This window comes from Rhizoctonia solani, chromosome 2 (genome assembly GCF_016906535.1).
Source record: "Rhizoctonia solani chromosome 2, complete sequence".
NCBI lineage: Eukaryota > Fungi > Basidiomycota > Agaricomycetes > Cantharellales > Ceratobasidiaceae > Rhizoctonia > Rhizoctonia solani.
Window position 1 is genome coordinate 1,842,115 of NC_057371.1, and position 19,174 is coordinate 1,861,288.

The 19,174-nt window shown below is 49.9% G+C and overlaps 5 protein-coding genes across 5 annotated transcripts; 2 read left to right on the top strand and 3 right to left on the bottom strand.

The window, feature by feature from the left end:
- Positions 1 to 169: 169 nt before the first annotated feature.
- On the top strand, positions 170 to 2,410 carry RhiXN_05214 (methylenetetrahydrofolate reductase; the record flags this gene model as incomplete). Its single annotated transcript, XM_043325030.1, has 9 exons — positions 170 to 256; positions 318 to 388; positions 466 to 598; positions 676 to 783; positions 846 to 1,487; positions 1,551 to 1,676; positions 1,741 to 1,815; positions 1,869 to 2,087; positions 2,147 to 2,410. 9 exons carry the CDS (start codon positions 170 to 172, stop codon positions 2,408 to 2,410), a joined length of 1,725 nt encoding a protein of 574 aa, XP_043177449.1.
- Positions 2,411 to 3,395: 985 nt separating this feature from the next.
- Positions 3,396 to 5,596, bottom strand: RhiXN_05215 (Fungal specific transcription factor domain; the record flags this gene model as incomplete). The annotated part of the gene is made up of 6 exons (XM_043325031.1): positions 3,396 to 3,566; positions 3,618 to 3,743; positions 3,805 to 4,311; positions 4,368 to 4,666; positions 4,717 to 5,483; positions 5,541 to 5,596. 6 exons carry the CDS (start codon positions 5,594 to 5,596, stop codon positions 3,396 to 3,398), a joined length of 1,926 nt encoding a protein of 641 aa, XP_043177450.1.
- Positions 5,597 to 8,018: 2,422 nt separating this feature from the next.
- On the bottom strand, positions 8,019 to 13,308 carry RhiXN_05216 (Transmembrane amino acid transporter protein; the record flags this gene model as incomplete). The annotated part of the gene is made up of 14 exons (XM_043325032.1): positions 8,019 to 8,549; positions 8,651 to 9,433; positions 9,544 to 9,847; positions 9,908 to 10,048; positions 10,111 to 10,313; positions 11,600 to 11,710; positions 11,768 to 11,838; positions 11,894 to 12,027; positions 12,091 to 12,120; positions 12,168 to 12,355; positions 12,419 to 12,564; positions 12,717 to 12,817; positions 12,864 to 13,078; positions 13,123 to 13,308. The coding sequence occupies 14 exons, from the start codon at positions 13,306 to 13,308 to the stop codon at positions 8,019 to 8,021; spliced, it is 3,144 nt and encodes a 1,047-aa protein (XP_043177451.1).
- Positions 13,309 to 13,397: 89 nt separating this feature from the next.
- RhiXN_05217 (uncharacterized protein) lies at positions 13,398 to 14,407 on the top strand (the record flags this gene model as incomplete). The annotated part of the gene is made up of 4 exons (XM_043325033.1): positions 13,398 to 13,448; positions 13,527 to 13,865; positions 13,916 to 14,026; positions 14,084 to 14,407. 4 exons carry the CDS (start codon positions 13,398 to 13,400, stop codon positions 14,405 to 14,407), a joined length of 825 nt encoding a protein of 274 aa, XP_043177452.1.
- A 1,993-nt stretch (positions 14,408 to 16,400) lies between these two features.
- Positions 16,401 to 17,792, bottom strand: RhiXN_05218 (peptidyl-Lys metalloendopeptidase; the record flags this gene model as incomplete). Its single annotated transcript, XM_043325034.1, has 7 exons — positions 16,401 to 16,566; positions 16,620 to 16,654; positions 16,720 to 16,963; positions 17,015 to 17,226; positions 17,318 to 17,521; positions 17,578 to 17,654; positions 17,714 to 17,792. The coding sequence occupies 7 exons, from the start codon at positions 17,790 to 17,792 to the stop codon at positions 16,401 to 16,403; spliced, it is 1,017 nt and encodes a 338-aa protein (XP_043177453.1).
- Positions 17,793 to 19,174: the final 1,382 nt, after the last annotated feature.

Sequence of the window (19,174 nt, forward strand, 5' to 3'; positions counted from 1 at the left end):
ATTTTTCGATCCCCAAAAGTGTCAGTATTCGCTAATATTACATAAGCATTCTTCTTAAAGTGGGATCATTTCGTCCAATGACTCCGACTCGACCCCACGACGCTCTTCCTCATCCTCCCCTTGGATCCCCTAGACCTCTCTCTTTCGATCGTAGACTTCAGGAATTGTCATGAAAGTAACGGAAAAAATTCAACAGGCCGAAAAAGACGGCCGAATCTGGTGGTCGTTTGAATATTTCCCGCCCCGTACCGCACAGGTAATGCCGCTCCCCAATCTAGAATTTTTTTCCTCGACGCGACATGGCTAATGTAATATAGGGCTTACAAAACTTGCTGGATCGTATCGAGCGCATGCGCGGTTTGGGCCCCGAGTTTATCGACATTACATGGTCAGTCGATTGAACAATTCTAGTCCAAACTGTTATATGCTCAACCTCTTCTTTTCCCCCTTCTTTTTTGAATACAGGAACGCGGGCGGACGGACGTCGGACCTCACGAGCGAGCTCGTGAAAACATGCCAGGGCGTGATTGGTATTGAAACATGCATGCATCTTACATGCACGAATATGCCCCAGGAAAAAGTGGATGTGGCCTTGCGGGTGAGTCTCTTGCACGCGTCGCCCTGGATGTATATATATATATATATGACTCTGTGTGCACAAAACCCGCGTTATAGGAAGCCAAAGCGAATGGATGTCGTAACATTCTAGCTCTACGCGGTGACCCGCCTCTGGACAAGAGGAATGGACGACCGTCGAAGGGGTTCCAGCACGGGATCGACCTCGTGAAGCACATCCGGCGCGAGCACAACGACTATTTCGATATCGCCGTCGCCGGTTCCCGCAGACGATCCAGCTCCCCGAGGCCGAGGCTAAACAAGAGATGCAATGGCTCAAGGAAAAGTGCGACGCGGGCGCCAACTTTATCTTCACCCAGATGTTCTACGACGCGGACATGTTTATTCGCTGGGTCAAGGCGGCCCGCGACGCGGGCATCACTGTCCCGATCGTACCAGGCATCAACCCCATCCAGACCTGGAACGGCTTTATTCGGGCGACAACTTTGAGCGGGACGGATATACCCCAAGATTTGATGGATATCCTCGAACCCCACAAGAACAACGACGAAAAAGTCCGAGAGCTGGGCACGAAAATTGTTTCGGACCTTTGCCGCAAGATCCTCGATGCGGGTATTGGTATCAAGGGACTGCACTTTTATACCATGAACCTCGAAAAGGGTACCAAGATGTTGCTTGAGGAGCTCAATCTCGTTCCTCGTGTCGAGACTATCAAACCTTTGCCTTGGAGGCAGTCTCTTACCCCGACTCGTCGTACCGAGACTATCCGTCCGATCTTTTGGGCGAACCGTACCAAGTCGTACCTCTCGCGTACGGAGAACTGGGACGAATACCCCAATGGTCGGTTTGGTGATTCTCGATCGCCCGCGTACGGAGAACTGGACGGGTATGGTATCTGGATTAAACAAACGGTACGTGAAATCGAGTGGTTGTGTATCGGGATTTACAAAGTTCTCACTTGGTTTTATTTGCAGCCCGAAGAGGGACGAAAGATCTGGGGCACCCCGACACCATTGGTGACGTCAAGGCCCTGTTCACCAAGTTTGCACCCAACAAATCAAAGCACTTCCGTGGTCCGACCAACCACCAACCACCGAAATGTTGGTTATTGGCCAACAGCTCGCGCGCATGAATGAACTAGGGTACTTGACGATCAACTCGCAGCCCGCAGTCAACGGCGCTCGCAGCGACGACAAGGCCTTTGGTTGGGGACCCAAGAACGGCTACGTCTATCAAAAGGTTTGTTTTGATATGTGCGTCGTGTTTCCACCTTCCTGACGTTATTATTCCAGGCCTACCTCGAGTTCTTTGTCCATCCTAGCCAATTACATGCCTTGATCAAGCGCATTGAGCGCGACACAAACGTGACTTATTATGCCATCAACAAGCAAGGCGACCTAAAGACAAACTCCACGAGTGAAGGTCCTACCGCGGTCACATGGGGTGTGTTCCCAGGCAAGGAAGTCATCCAGCCGACAATTGTCGAGGCAGTCAGCTTTATGGCATGGAAGGTACGTGGGCTGTATGCGCTGATTCTGGGGTAGAGCTCTTACGGCTGTATTTTTTACAGGACGAGGCCTTTGAGCTCGGATGTCAGTGGGCCAAGATCTACGAACCCGAATCACCGAGCCGAAAGTTGATTGAAAATATGATGGACGAATACTTCCTGGTCAACTTTGTACATAACGACTTCCACGACCGTGAGGCCATCTTCCGTCCCTTCTTTGCCGATGCCGGGCTTCAGACAAACGGCGACACCGAAACACCGGCCGTCAACGGCGTTAAACACGTCAACGGCCTAGTGAACGGCCATTCCACGGCTGTTCGTGCTTGAGCTTCCAACAGCTCAAAAATGACGAATCACGACTTTGATCTAAATTATTGCTTACTCGAGGTCTTCAACACGCCCTCGTTCCCATTTGTTTGCACGCACGCATTAACGTCTGACACCCCATGCATATCTCTCCCGTTTCCTTCCCTCGCGGTCCCGCGGACTCTATAGCTAATATCATCCAGGGACTCTGGTCCTGCAAGATGCGAGGATATAGTTTGTACTACCACCGACTTTGTATCTGTCTTGTTTTGTTTACTTTCCCTGCTCTACACCCGAGTCTTGCTTTTGTCAGGGCTGGTGCCGTGCACAAAATAATACAATCGCGTTCAACACGCTCACTCTGGTTCTTGCGATTAAGATTGTACTTGAATGGGATTCACAAGGCAGTGTGGCTTTCAGCCCCTAGAGAGTTGAATAGCTGCAGCTTGAGCGGGTTGATTTGAGAAGCCTAGCAGCTGAGATCATGAAGCCCAAAATCCGAAACGCCGCCCCAACCATGCATCTACATCACGCCAAGTGTGTTTGTCCTTCTTGTCACTCTCGGTCGCTTGTCCCAAGACTATACCCCTCTACGAAATCTGGGTGAGTGAATAGGCCTTGATTTGAAGCTGAGAATGCTCAATCAAGCTTGGTCAGAGCAGTTTACGCGCCAAGAATTGATATATCACTTTGCCCATAATTTGCGTCCGTTAACGTTGGGTCATAAATACATACTAAGTATGCGAGCCATGAAGAATGCAGTTTGACGATTTCGCAAACTGTATGCGTCTATACGTTCGACTTTTTTGTTACGATATTGGAACCGCTTTATGCCCGATCGGAAGCTTGGATGCAATCGCCGCACTGCTGCGGATATTGAAAACTTCGCTTAAGAAAAATTGATATAAAGGATTATGGAAGTGACTTGGTTTCAAGAGGGACGACTAATGCACCGACGTGTTTGACATACAACAATCATACTCCTATGCATTATGGCATGCTATGCTCAAGTCTGACCATATTGCAGCCCGATTTTCTGCAGTGGTCCTACCCAGACGTCTTCTAGCATTCGAAGAATGTCGTTCCAAATCGATACAGGATAGCGAGAGCTTCGAAGGCCCCCGATACACTTACGGACCGTATCTCTGTCCCGCCGTTTGATACACACGACTCCGGCCTCGTGTATTGTCAGAATAGCGCAAAGAAGTAGGTTTTGTAATGAACATACTATAATCATGGGAACAATCATGAATCCATCAGGACTATGTCCCTGCTTGGTACCGTCTACGAGCCGCATAAATGTTCTCCTCGCCTGGACGACGCGCGAGTCCTGAGCGCTTGCACCATAGAGCGTCTGCGAACGGTCTCGCAGTTGGAAAGCACTATTCTTCAATCGATATCTGTTGTGTACATACCATGTAGAGGTAGATGTATGCAGCTTGGCGCCAGGCTTCCTGCACTGCCGTTCTCCCAAGCCGTAGTACCGGGTCACTCGACTCTACAAGCGACATTTTGATCTTGGACAAATCATCCTCGATTTTACGAAGTAAGCCGGGGTCCAAATTTGCCCCATGATACTCGTAGAGCGTATTGATCCATGCAAATAGTAGTACAAGCTGGTCGGGAACTCCTAGTATCCATTGGAATCCATAATTTCGCTGTTGATCGTAAATCTCGTCGCAAAGCTCCAATGAGAACCCAGCATCATACTGGCATAGCATAGGTCGACCAAATGTGATACTGACGCAGACATCCCACCCGACAAAGAATGACAGACAAAACGGTGGCTCATTTAAGATACCAGGTAAATAGACCGGCTGACCCAAGGGCTCTGGACAGGCGTCACGAAATGGCAATGCAGCGCCACACAACAGTTGGTACCAAGAGCAAAATGGATAGCTGGATCCTTGTATAGCGATTATCTGAAGCAAGTGTGTAAGTACGAAGCCCCAAACATTTCCCATCACCACCGTCTTACATCAAGATAATCGGTCAGTATAGCCAGTGCTTTTTGCCTGACCAGGTTGGGCTCGAGGGTGGCTCTTTCTAAGGCATAACGGGCGGCCTTCTGATACATGTCGGTATGCAGTATCGAAATGGTCAGTTCGCAGCTCTGGTCGGGAACCGGGCTCTTTAGAAGTGCGCCAATCGCCCTACTGATGAGCGTTATTCGACCACGAGTGGAAGCGGAGCTGTTTATCTGATGCGCTATTCGCTCCTTCATGCTGGAGCGAATCATCAGGGGCTGAAACATAACTAGCATGCTCCATTGAGCAGCTAAAAGTATCGTCAATGTCAAAATACATCTTCATAGTACAGGAACTCACACTTTTGTAATGCAAAAGCAAAGAGATTATCCGGGACAGATTGGTCCAACGCAAGGTTTATACCCAAAGTTTCCCTCGGTTCTTCAAGGATTTCATCGTCCTCTTCTTCCCGATCCGTTTTTGTAAGAGATTCGTAGGATTGTGATGCGGAAATGTTTAATTGAGTATCCCAGTGACCAGGCGGCATTTGTGTATGGTCAGCAAAATGTTCATCGTTATGAGTTCCGAAGGTTGTTGTCTGCGAACTTTCGGCGAACTGGTTCATATAAGCCAACAAGGCTCTTTCCGGGCCAAGGTCGTAGAGCCGAGTCATGCTTGAGCTAGGGACGGATTCAACTATTGTCGATAATGAGTTCGGATATATGTGCTCTTTTCTCGCCAAGCTCTGAGCAACGTCCAGCGGCAGTCCAGAGTAGCGACCCAAAACTGATGGAACGTGGCTTGTAGAAGACCTCACCAGACTGTCGTCGCGGGCTTGAGTACTTGCCGTAGAGCTCTGGGGAGATATATCCGGTACAAAATGGATCTGGGATCCAGTGATTGTGCCTAAGCTTTCGTTGGGGTTCACGACTCCGAAGCTTTGTACAGACGCATCGCCAGTTGGTTCTTGCTGAACAAACGCGTGGAGAGGTGCCGATTTCGTTCTTGGCTTTCTGGCTTTGCGGCCAATCGCAGACATCCTCTCCACATATTGATACCCGCTACACTCAAGACCCATGCTGATACACCTTTGGCACTTCGGGTGAGCCTCGTCACACTTCTTTCGCCTACAGCCAAGCATCTTTCGTCATATGGTTCAGCCATGTAAGACAAGACCAACTTACCTAGTTTTGCATGTACCACACCCAGTCATAGACCGGGAGTCCGCTGCTGTATTCATAGCTATTCACGAGTCTCCGTTCAGTGTCTGATGAATGTAAGGCGAATTGTAACTGGTAGGCTGCACCTGGTTATTGCACAGTCCGGGGAAAAAGCCAAACAATAAAGAACACTTGGCGTCGGTATTGCGTTGTGGGGCAGGTCCAAGGTTCAGAAAGCTTAATAATGGATGTGAGCCGGGGGTCAAGCGTGCCCGAAAATTCCATGAAAACACCTATGAGGACCTTCTTGAATTAACAAGGTTCCGATCTCAGTACTGTATAAGAATCTCCGAAATATGAAAAAGTGCCTGATCAATCCCTAGTACTATAGTTCTGTACTGTAGTTGAAGCAAAATTCAACACATCAAAATGACACTTTGCCGTGCGCGTATACCTGCTTATCCAAAACGCCCAAATGCATTCAATGTTTCGCACGTAAACTATCCACCTACATAATCCGAGCCTATTTCTTAGAGCACACAGACTACAAATGTATTCCAATCGAACTATGGATACTGTATTACCTAGGCCCTAGGGGGCGTTCGCGGGCCCCGCCTACGCAGCGCGTTTGTCAAGAGGATGATGCCAACCCCAGGTATCAGCACATTTCAAAGGCAATGTATTTGATATGTAGTTCGTAAAAACTAGCCTATAGTAAATCTTGGGAAGAAAACATGCATACTTTGCTTGTCTGTTGAAGTCCTACTAGGATACATCGATAAGAGCCAAGAGAGTGGGGAACTGCCAAACTGGAGCTATCTAAGTATAGGGTGGAGAATTAGTACTTGCCGGAAATCAACCCGATATACGTGAGGCCGACGCCTACGACGATATTCGGCTATCCCGCCTCATACATTGAGCGTATAGATTCTGACCTACATCGGTATGAAATGTCCCGCAGCCTCTGAAGCTGATCGTATATCATTCGGCGTTACAGGCATAAATGCGGGCTGGAGTTATAAAATTAGGGCCGTTCTCGGGATTATTACTTGTCAGCCTTGGCATTACTGAGAGGCAACACATGCGATGGCAATCAAAGGTTACTAAGAAAAGTACATTAAAATCTACATATGATTGGGTTCATCGCGACCGATCAATAACCCTGGATATACATCACCCACCTAATCCAAGCCCCACCCACCCACCCCCAGCAGCCGCTACACCGCATTCCCAATCACCACACCGCAACTCTCGCATTAGAGTCCAACGATCACGTCAATTATCTGAACCCATCCCCCTGGATCCATTGCAATTGATCTCCCCAGATATCATCCAGGGCGTCTATTTGGGTCATACCCCAGGGTAAAATCCAGCTATGAGAACCTGCAACTTGGGACTTGGAAATTAGAGCTTATGAGCCAAGGCCCACAGATGGCCTTCTTGGTGGCACACGATACCACCCACCGTTAGTAACAAAAAGACTCGGCCGCCGCTTCATCGCCTTCAATATGATGCGGCATCATTCTAGTACCACGCGAGCGCAAATGCTGATGGAGAGTAATGCGATGCCCCAATGATCTTTCGCGTCTCTACTCGCGAGACAAATTCATACACGAGCATAATAAGCCCGATACCCATTCGGCGTCCAACAACGAATGAACGATTAGATTTTTGTGTCGGGTACTTACGCGTACACGCTACAAGTTCTTGGCGGTATAGATTCTCGTCCCCGTGCACGTTACGGCCGGCTTGGCTGTGGTACCCCCCACGAAGCACGTCGAGCCTCGAACCAATCAAGAGCTCGACCGAAATTCTCGGACATATCTCAACCCACGTCCTTTGTCATATCAATACCGTACATGCACATCGCTAGAGTATATACCTCCACATGTTACACACCCCGAGTCATTCTATCCTCGCCTCTTAGGGGGTACACCGCCCCACGGGCCACTCGCAGCCTTTCGATTCGCGCCCGTCGAACGAAATAACACGCGATGCGAATCCGAATGTTTGTTGTGGAACCACTTTGGGCCGTAAATGGCAAGAGACGTCAGTTTCTCGGGCTGAATGGCCGTTGGAGTCTGCACGAGGCTAATATGGCAGTACGAACTCATTAAGGATCGTACTTTAGGTCTAGGCGATCACATCTCTTGATTCTCGTTAGTGCCATGCTTGGGCACGTCATGATCATAATCGGCCAATGTGCCAACGCCGAGCTCGAGGGTGGCGCCTTATGATCGAGCAATCAAACCATATAGCCATCTTGGAGGTGCTTAAGCTTCACACCACGCGACTGAACGAGAAAGGGGAAAAATATATAGATAAAATGAAACGCATGAATTGCTACAAACCGAGGCATCGTACAACAAATGCAGTGAAACCACATAATATTTGAGTAAAAAAAAAGAAGAAAAGAGGTACAACCAAAAATAAAACAAAAAAAGCAAGATGGATCGTCTATGGCTAAGGAAAAGCAAAACTACTTGCCACCATCAGTGACGCTCAACTTGGAGACCTGATCAACAAGTGCGTCAGTGCCTTCTTGGGGAGTTCGGACCTGGGCCGGAAGGGCCGCCGGACCCGCACCCGTGGTGGATTGTATAATCCAAATGACTTGGGAACCGGTCGTCCAATCGAATCCGTTTCTTCGAACCTTCGGCCGGCTGCAGGAGGCACGGGCGGAGGGGTCATGGTGCTGTTAAACAAATTGGCAGGCGATCCTTCTCGACCCCATGCACCCGCCCGAGCTCCGTTATTGGCGGTGCCGTTACCGTTACTGTTTAAAGGAGGAAAGTCGGTCGTATTGGCCCCCAATTTGACAGGTCCGGATCCAGCACGCGGGATCTGGTTCCCAGAAGATGAGCGGGAAGTCATCCTCAATCTGCTATCCGTCGAACTCGTCGAGGTCGTGCGTGAGAGGTTGGGTTCTGCCATGAGCCCCACAGCCCAGTCGGGTCGCGCTGGAAGAGGGTGCTTGGACGTCGTCGACGTGGAAGTGTACGTCCGCCGAGACGAAGAGGAAGAAGCGGAAGACTAGATGAAAGAAAACATGCGATTGAGTAAGGGGGTTTCCTACATTGGCAAATACACTCACCGCAATCGAAGCCGTCTCGTCGGCCGGGTACGAGACCCACTCCCTGCACCTCCACCGAACCCGAGTATGCACTCGTTGAGCTCGAGCTCGTGGACAAACGCCGATTAGGTCCCGTCACTCGCATGGGAGTTGCAAGCGTTGGTGTACCCCAGGGGCCAACCGGAGCCCTCGGTCCCTTGGCGCCTCCGTTGGATCCATTGCTCGCATGCCCACTATGGCCATTCCTGGATCCCGAGCGGCTCGAATGACTACTACCCGGTGCATCGGGTGGCGTAGGGATGAGCACCGGTTGATGCATATACCCAGCGCACTGGTACGGTTGCATATACTGGTGAGGTGGGAACGGGTCATTTTGGACGTGCATGTGTCGACCGGGTTGGGGAGGAGGGGGCATCGGAGGGAACGCATGACGTTGTGTTTCGGGCTGGATCTGAGGCTGTGGTTGGGGCTGGGATTGAATCGGTGGGGGCCAGGTGGCCGCGTGTTGAGGAGGGAACGGGTAGGCGACACCCTGAGGGGGCGGCGGCGGAGGGGCATACATCTGCATGCCAGGAGCGGGGCCCTGCCTGGGGTCGTACTGTGGTTGCGGATAGTATGCATACATCGGGTAGTATTGCGGACCGTACATATACGGCACCGGTGGTGGTTGTGTAGCGTTGGGTTCGTATTGCTGAGGAGAATGAACTGGAGCGCTCGGCGCGTTGGGGTTGAAGAGCATGGGTGGGTAGTACGAAGCCGGTATAGTCGTCATGTCCTGGGGTGCCGGAGACCCACGAGAGGAGGACGAAAGATCAGATCGACGCTGCTTGTCGACCCAACGGGGCTGTATATATACCCCAAGGGAGATCAAAACATGGGAGCATGAGCAAGGAGAAACCAAAAAGGGAAATAAAATAAAAAAGTGGAAACACGACAGGGTGAAAACAAACTGACCTCTGAATTGGCCGAGTCACGCCTCGTGGGTGGTGTTGACGGTGGGTCGTCCTTTTCTTGGAAACCCTCGAAGATTCTGGACCGGGCTTGGTTGTAAGCTGCGGTACGTTCCTCAATGGTCATCTGGGCACGGCGCTTGAGGTCCTCGGAGGGAGCCGTCCCATCGGGTTGATCATCTCCTGTCGAGTCAGCTCGACCAGGCTGCTTCGCACGCGCGCGCTCATCAACATTACGACGCATGATCTTGAATGCCGGAGCGGGTGCTTGCTCCATAGGAACAATCTCCGATATACGGGATTTGGGTCTGAGAGAGAGATGATAAATTAGATTTAAATAGACACCACCACCAATCGACGCTACGTACGCGCGAGACTCGGGACCGAGCATGACAGAAATCGTCTTTGCATCTGCCTCGATGAGCAACTTGTAATACTGCGCACAGCGGTGGACCAACATGCGCTGGTACGACGAGGGCGGAACATACGTGCACCGCTTTCCTGGTGTCCTATTCACGCCAAAAAAAAATGAGTAGGGAGTGGATAGGAGAGGAATGCGGAGAGAACGGACCCGCGTTCGTTGAGGAGACTATCAAAGTCGTCGCCGAGCTTGAGGACAAAGAGTCGATCCTTGGAGCTGTTGAGGGCCTCGATGATGGTCGGATCGGGCTCGTCGCGGGTACCGGGGTCGGATGAGGCTGCGGATGTAGACGTGGGCAGCGAGAGGTCGGTCGATGGTGACGGCGAAAGAGACGCGACGACGACACATGCGAACTCGGGGAACCAATCCGCCCGCGCCCATCGTCATCGTCCGAGCAGACAGACCTAGAACCATTACTATCCACACACACATACATATATCCAATCGCCTACTCACTCGAATCCATTTCTCTATGTCAAAAGCCAAAGAACGAGGTGAACAACCAGAAAAGAAAAAAGGGAAAAGCCAGAAAAAGATGAGACGCTAGGCAATTAAACAAAAGTGCATTAGTAGTGTACACTTGGCACGGCACGCTACGGCTCGGGGGTCGTCGTGGTGGAGGGTCTTCTCTTCCCGCTCCAGATGCGACAAGTCCAAAACAGCCGCTAGCTCCGACCGGCCCTAAACACACTCTCTCCCCCCTCTTCCCCCGCTAAATTAAATTAATAATATTGATGTATATCTTACCTCGAATCGGGAGGTTTATTTAATATTCACAGTCAACTCAAATTGTGATATGAGTTCCTGGTCGACGTCGTTGATCTTCACATACATACATCTTATATATCGTCCCCGATGCTGTGAGGTGGCAAGAATTCGAATTAATACTCCCGACTGCCTCGCTCCACCCGAGACATATGCATAGACGTTTTTTTTCTTTCTTTTCCCTGCCGCTCTATTCCAACTCTCTATCCGACTGGCGATCGCGTTCGAGAACGGGCGGCTAGTCTATACGATATATTACCACTATATACACCACCTCCGAGTCTACCGTCCCCCCCCCCCTTACAGCCTTCACGCCAAAGTTCTATTTCCGGACAAGTCCAAACTCAAAAGTAACCTCTTCTTCCTGGGCTCCGATTGTATGTCTTGCGCTCGGCCACCGAAGCTACGGCCAGAAACCCCGCATGTCCGTGCTTTTACTGTAGTGTTTACCAGTATCTTTCCCACCTGGAGTGTTCCTTGGTTGACCAGCCATAGACGATTACAACTGAATCTAGATTCTGGAACCAAACACGTGGCTATTGCCGCCGGCGTGGCACTCGCTCCGGTCCTAAACCAATCATGGGAGAGGGGAAAGGGAAATAAACTCCTCTCTCATCTCTCTCTCCGATTTACGTCCGCAATAAGTCTAGTGGACAGAGTGCCACTTGACACTTGATCTTCACGCGTCCCACCTTTTTTGCCCTGGCTCAGAGAGAAAAATGGGCCACCGGCTTTTTAAAGGCGGCGGTGCGCAGATGTGGAAAGATCGACAGCAATAGATTAACCGGTACTACCCCATGTACATGCACAACCCATCTATACCCATTGAGATAAAAAAAAAAATACTAACCTAGACACGATGAGAATCTATGACCTTCATGATGTTAAAGGTCAAGCAAAACACAAAGATGAGAGCGCCATAGAGTGCGAGGGCGAGCGCAGTACCCAAGAGCACGCGGCTATGCCCAGGATCATTGCGGAACAACTACAAGACCAAAAAGCATCAGCCCAGTTGCAATGCGCGCATATAAAAGCAACTCACCTTGAAGTAGAACAGCCCAGGAAGAATAAACGAGATGGTCGTTGATCCCGTGGAGCCGACAAACGACAAGACTAGGCCAAGGCGTTCAGCGTTGTTCATGGAGATTACCAAGACCAAGAAACTCACTCAGTTGCAAATCGTCCACGAAATACGCAATGGCGAATCCAAACCCGACAATCGCCGAAGTGAGCGCAACATGCCTTGCCTTGCTCATCTTTCCATGTGACCATGCGGATCCAGCACCTCCGCCTCGTCTTGTTCTGCCTCGTCAAGACTCTGCGTCTCGCTCGAAGAAGGAGTGTCCACCTTCTTCCCCCCATCACCTTGTCCAAGCATCCTCGGCAGGGATGGACCTGCAGGGGATATGAAAACATGACCATGACGACGATTGCGAATTGACCAATGGCGATGAAGATGGTCGTGGACGGATACATGGATGATATTGGGTCCGACCTTGGATCCAAATGTGAGATACCCAAAGACCGCGATGATTTCGTACGTCGCTGTTGCTGAAAAGATGGATGTAAAGATAACCGTGTTCATTCGTGGTTGGGTATTGGATTTGAGTTCGTTGTAGATCGGGAAGAGCTATTGGTATGGTGAGTAAAAAAAAAAAAAAAAAAAAGCACAAGCTAGGAGCAAGATACGCACGTTTTGGGCACATGTATAGGCGAATACCTGGACGGGAAAGGTGGAGATAAATGACTTGTCAAAGTGGATTATATGAATCGGGCCTGGTTTGACCGTTCCTTCAGGCGGAGACCAGTAGCAAAATATGACGATGCAGACAAGGTAGACTGGAATGTGTAAGTATATCGCAACTCGGACCCATCGCCAATACTACAGACGGAAAAGAGGGCAACGTAGCTAGTGTGGCGCAGGCTGTCCAAACGATGGAGGAAACAAAGTGGCGCCAGAAAAGCAAGAAAGACCATGATCCAGAAATGACCGGAAACAGCCCACCAAGGCGGATTAACGTCCGGAGCGGTGAACACATGGTAAAACGAATGAACGACCGCGGGCATGAGACCTTTGATAATGATGAGGTAACTAACCCAAAAGGTTAATTAGAGCGCAATCAAGTGGAGCAATTGACTTGCCTAATGGATACGCCAAGCATTTGATGGCAATTGCGGCGTCGAAAAAGACGGCGGCGGAAGGGAACGTGATCTTGGAGACGGCGAAAAAGGAAGACTTGCGATGAGGAGTGCGAGTTGCACAACGGCTCAACATCCATAGGCCGAGTGCACCGATACAGCCCGAGGTGATGCAGCTCACAACGCCCGGTAGTATACCACCAGAGGCCATGACCTAACGAGATTAGTAGGGGCTGTGACGCGGATTGATCGACTCACAAGTGGGAACGTGAGCATTCCAGTGCCCATGATGGTATTTGCCAAGTTTCCTACACAGCTGACAATGGTAGCATGTCCGTCTTCCTCCTCGGCCTTGGGAGCGCCGACACCCAGCAAAGGAGCGTTATCGTTATCGGCAACAGTGTCATCTCTATCGACGGGGGCAACGCCGTAAGACCTTGCCATGGTCGTAGTAGTTGTTGATAAGCACTCACGCGGTAGAATTAGGTCTGCTGACCTGGGGTTCCGGAAGCGCCGAGCGTTACGCGATCCCGATGGCTGGGCAGCGGAGGATGTGTGATGAAATTATGGCCGAGCGCCGACAAGTAATATTTGGCAGCTCTCCACCACAACGAACCTTGTTTCCCACCCGCTATGAATCATCGTCCGCGTCCCCAGGGTAGAAAGAGCAGCTCCAGTCCTCCCCCGTCTCTTCCTCTTTCCCACCCGATCCTCTCCTATCCCCCTGGAACAATGTCCAATCCGAGCTTGAGCCAACACTCACGCTATCCTCTTGCCCTTGGCCATTCTCGACCTCAGCAGCCCAGACGTCATTCGGCCCACCATCCCAGACGACACCCGCATTCCCCTCTTACTCCCCAAACTATGCCAGCTCGTCAACTGCGCTGGGCTCTGAGGGAGCTGGTGCCTCATCCACACCCAGGAGTGCTTTCAAGGTCCTTTCGTCCGTTAAACGATCGTTTAGTATGGGTGCTCCCAAAAAGTCGGCCCCAACGTCATCGGTTAGTTGTACCCATTGACTGCTGCCTTTGCTTTCTAACTTGGATTTCAGCATATGCCAACCTACACCCCCGAAGAGACGGCCGCCGCACAGATCAGATTGTCCGATCCCGATACATCCCGACCTCCTCCAACAGTGCAACAAATTGCTGCCGGATTCGTCGTAAGTCCTCGGCCAGCATGTATGACTCGAATCTGGCTCATCACTTGAACATTTCAGACCGGCCTTCGACCCCGTACATCATCCCGAGCACCCCCTCCTTCGCGCTCATCACTCAAAAAGTCCACAACCAGTAGCACATCCACTTCTTCCTCTGTTTCCCTCGCCTCCACCAGCCTCATGAGCACTCGTACCGGAAGTACAGCTACCGCCGCAACAAGCGTTGCCAGCTCACGACGCACTCGGCCCCGCTTCAGTCTGAAAGACGCTATTTTTGGCAGGTCGGGTGTTCCCATCGCACCTATCACCACCGTTTCCCGCAAAGCTGTCAGATTCCACGTCGACCGATCACCCACTACCGACTCGACGCCTCTTCCGTCATAGATTCACTCCACGGGCTTGCATTTACCCATTGCACATTCCTTGTTCTTTTAGCATTTTCTCTTGTTGTCTCTGTTCTTGTCTAGGCATGTTGTTCTTGTTCATTCTGTTTGTGCAACCTCTTCGATTTGTATCCTCAGGACCTGTCCCCCCAAGCCCACAGTACATAACTTATGCACCCACCACCACGCACTCTTTCTTGTTCCATGAGACCCATGATCCGATTGCGCAATGTACATAATCATGACGAACCCTAGCCCGCTGTACCCCATGAACCCTCCCTCGCGTTTCACACCCCCTCAAACTGTTCGATGTGACACGTTTAGTGGTGCGTGTCGACGCGTTTGTTTTTCGTCATCAAAAAAAACAAAACCAATGAAGATCGTCAGAAGCTCGACCCTTTGAGGCATAGTGTACCTTTTTGGAAAGTCCGAAGCTCGTCAGGTTGTCTAGGGCGAGAATCGATGTCTATACTGCTAGTGCTACTGTCTTGTACGAGCTCTTTTTGCTCGCCTGTCCCCCTTACCCCTTTCCCTTCTGGTTGTAAATTCTTTGTTGGTCGCCATCTCCCCGCGTAACCCCTAAGGATACACATACGCTTACATAGATTACATACACGCATACTGTATCACCGTCGTCGGTTAGACTTGAAGGTTACCGAGACCGGCAACGTCTCAGTTCCTCTCGAGATCAAGCCCAATGAAATACACCGCCCGCCCAGGCGGAGTTGTATCGGGTGTCGTGTATCGGGTATCGTTGCCATCGGGGACAGGGGACAGGGAAAGGGGAAAGGGAACAGCAGCCCCTCTATACCTTCCGAGACATTTTTTCCAGCTCTTCGAATTCTAGAGCGAGAAGATACATCTGGACCGTTTCTGGAAATAAATATAAAAGGGGAAGGAAGGGACGTTAAGCAAAAGGAGAGTAAAGAAGGGCAAAGCTGGAAGTCCTTCATTATCTTGTCAGATTAGTCGCAATTAGGGGGGAGATAGTCTCGAATCTGAAAAGATTGACAGGACCTCGGCCGCACAGCGATACCGCGGCTTGGTGCCAGTGGCAAGTATAGCCAAACCCCACCAAATTGTCTATTCCAAGCAACCAGCCGAAAGAACAAAATCGGGTAAAACGACTCGTCAAGGATATTGGAAGATAACTATAGACTACAAGCGAAATGAACACTGTATGCGCTAAAGCGATGAAATAGAGATAGCTATTCAGATTTCGAAGTAATTTATACATATATCCAGGTACTGGTGCGGTTTACGCGCCCATCTTGCTTCTTCTTCCACGAGACCCCCAATGAAATACGAGCGATCAGAGACTTTGATCGAGCCGTGCGGCGATCATTTGTTCGAGTTTTCTTTTGAGTTTTCTTTTTCTCAAGGCGTTTGCTTGTCCGAGTGACGTCGGAGGAAAGATTAATGTACTGCCACATGCAACTCGGGAGCGAAAAGGTCGGGTACATGCGCATGATTGGCATGCAATTTGCCATATTAAGCTATAAAATTCGATCATTGTGGAGGTACCGCTATTCCAGTCCTGGGGAGGAGAATGAAGACGAGTTCGAGTTAGTTTGCAAACCGCTTTGCGGACTTGAGCTTTCCATTGGTGGAGCCGAGCCGAGTTCGGTTGTTAGTGTTCACGGCTGGACTTTGACGGAATTGGTTGCTCATGTAAACTGTGGTTCGTCCTGAAAGTCGGCGGCTAGGTTGAGCATCGATACTTGCGGTTCTAACTCTTCGAATTCTTTACGTCTGTCGGTTACGATACGCGACCGCGTACCGATATCGTAAAGATAAACAAGATTTATGTATATTCACAAGTTTATCCCTCAGTACAACAGGACCGGACATTTTTACGCATTGCCGTACTCGATAAACTTAATACCCATCAAGCTGTCTCGAATTTTACGAAAGAGAGGGGTTGTTTTCGGCGCTACGTAGTAACATAATCGTCGTTAGTCCTTACAAATCCTTGCCGCATGAAATCAGTCAGCTTACAAGTACTCGTGGTTATCAGCGTTGTCGATCGCGCGAGTAGGGTTAGAGGTCGCGAGGGACTTGGCGGAACTCTGGCCGTAGACCCAGTCGGAGGTCCCGCCGTTGACCTCGAAATGGGAGTTTTCATGTACGATAGTTCCCGCGCGGGAGTCGGTGCCGGTGCTATAACAAACTGTCAGTATCATGCATTAGTCCCTGGTCGACGATCGACTTACACCGGGGCATCCCAAAAGACACCGCAGAGGTAAATCTGTAGAAAAGAAAAACAGTCCAGATCAGTTGAAAGGTTGTCCTTGTTTGGTTATACACACTTACAGTCCCTGGCTCGTCACTGTAGACATACGCATAGGTGCTATCGTAATCAATTCCAGATGTGTTTTGGCAAGTGGTACAGTCATAGGTCGTCGACGTCGCATCGGTACCGATGGAAGTGTAGTGCGAACGAACGGTACTGAGCCTGGCCGCAGTGTAGGCTCCGAACCAAGTGGTATAGCGAGTGGTACCCGACGAGATTCCGTTCAGATAGGTGTTGACGTTGGCTACGTATGTGTTGGAAGCGCTGAAAACGTATTAGCATCTTACTACATGTCTCGCTGACTTATGAGCTCACGTAGCGGCTGCAGAAACTAAACTCTGCTGAGACGAAGAGCACCCGGCATAGCTGACGACCCGTTTAGAGATGCTTCTTGCGCGAGTCTTGGGATTAGTGCTCGGGGCGACCAATTTACCAGCGAGCTTGAATCGGTTCGAGTTGCTCGAAGCTTCAATCGTTTTCAGCTCCCCGGACGCGTCGACGTAGTTGAAAACGTTGTTGGCAGCAAACTAGAGACGATCATTTAAGTAACGTTCCCCCATAAGTTGCTCGTGAGCTTGCCTTGTAAGCACCCTCTCCAGCCGAAGTAAAGTTGTACACACCAGCCAGGGCATGGTCAATCTCAATACTTTGTCCCGGGGCAAGAACAGTAAAGTCTGCGTCGCGTGCTTTTGCTGCAGCAGTGGCCGGAACATACTTCAGCTTGATACCAGTGAACTTGGGGGTCTGGGTATTAGCATCCGAAGTGATACTGAATGTGTCGGTTGGCGCCTTGGACAGAACTGTGCGTGGGTCATTCAGGAGCTGTGAGAGCATGAATGTCAGAGGCCTGAGATATGCTTCTTGTGGCTTTGACCTACCTTGAGGGATTCGGTACCGGTGTTCTTCAGGACAGCCTTGACGGTGAGACCATCAACATCTACAGCTGAAGGAGGAGCTAAAACCAAAACGCTCGTTCTTAGCGCAAGAAAAGGCGATGGAGCCAAAGGCACTCACCAGTGACATCGAGAACGAGCCCAGGAGCGGCTGAAACAGTAATGGCAGAAAGAAGAGCGGCAGAGATAGCAGACTTCATTGTAACTCGTGTAAAAAGTGCAGATGGAATAAACCGATACCTGGTATGACGAGATGGCTCGTCGTTTTATACGTGCTTGGTCTGAGCCATCTGAGCTGCAGCAGCTCTGTAGCTACAGTAGCACTGCGATTGCGATATCCGTTGTATGAATGGAAGCACCTAGTTGCATGTGCTACACCACAGACGGAATTTAACATGTACTTCGATCTGGGGAATGTTTGTGCTTCGATAGCTCGCTTGTATTTATGCGCACTATATTTGCTATGTACCTCTTTATCTCGATGATAACGGAACAAATGCAGAACATTCTTAGGTTCAATATCGAAGGTGTATCTGTTCAATAGGCCAGGTTAATGGAACCCATTTTCCTATCCATATACACCATTAATCAAGCACTAAGCCGCTAATGCGACCATTAGCCATGAGCTAACCATAGGATATCCCCATTAATAGCCGAGATCTTGGCATAGCATCTGACCTGTTCAGAGCTCGATTAATATTGCCAATTATCGGAATAAAGCTGCGGATTCTCATATTCTTGTGAAAGGTCCTCCAATCGCCTTCCGCGTCCTGGAACGCAGGGAGGATGACCATGTTGGTTTAAGCAACCATCAGACTCCCAGCCATCTTCAGGTTCCCTGACCTCGTGTCTACATGAAAGTAATATCGATACATGTAGGTCTAACGGGGTACGGGCTGTATATATGTTCTTTGTATCATTGTATGCGAGAACGTAAGGATTTTCTCCCCAAGCTTAGAAGCTTCATTATGTTGTGTAGTTGCATACCAGTACTGCGATAGAGTCATGTCTATGACATGACCCGCTGACGTTTAATTCAGGTAGTAGGGAAACCTAAGAGGCCGCGTGGAATGAGATGTGCAGGCAGTCTAACTCCTTCCCCTTTGTACTATCGGTCACGAAGAATGTAACCAAGAGGCTGTTTTTGAGAGTATTTCACATTTAGGAAAGAGTGGGGGCATTTTCAGCGCTTGACAGGAAATTTGGCATTTAGTTTGTGTCTTAGAACGCAAGCTATATTTGTGACAATAATAGTAGTACTTGCCCATAACGTCTAAGAGGAGCCTAGGAGCGGCCGAAACAGCACCAACAGAAAGGAGAACAACAGATACAGCAGACTTCATTGTGAATTTAGAGGAATGGTAGGTGGAATGAGTCGATATTGAGAATTCAATGGCTTGGTAAGCCATTGTATACTCCCTTATATGCCTTACTTTTTGAGACTGCTCCTTGGAGCTACAGTTGAGCTATTCTTGAAATATCAAGAGAATTCACGGAAGCATCGACTTGAATATGGTGTAGTTGAGTTTAGCTCGTGCTTCAGTTAGAAGGGTACCAATACTTTGATAGTTTAGATATATGC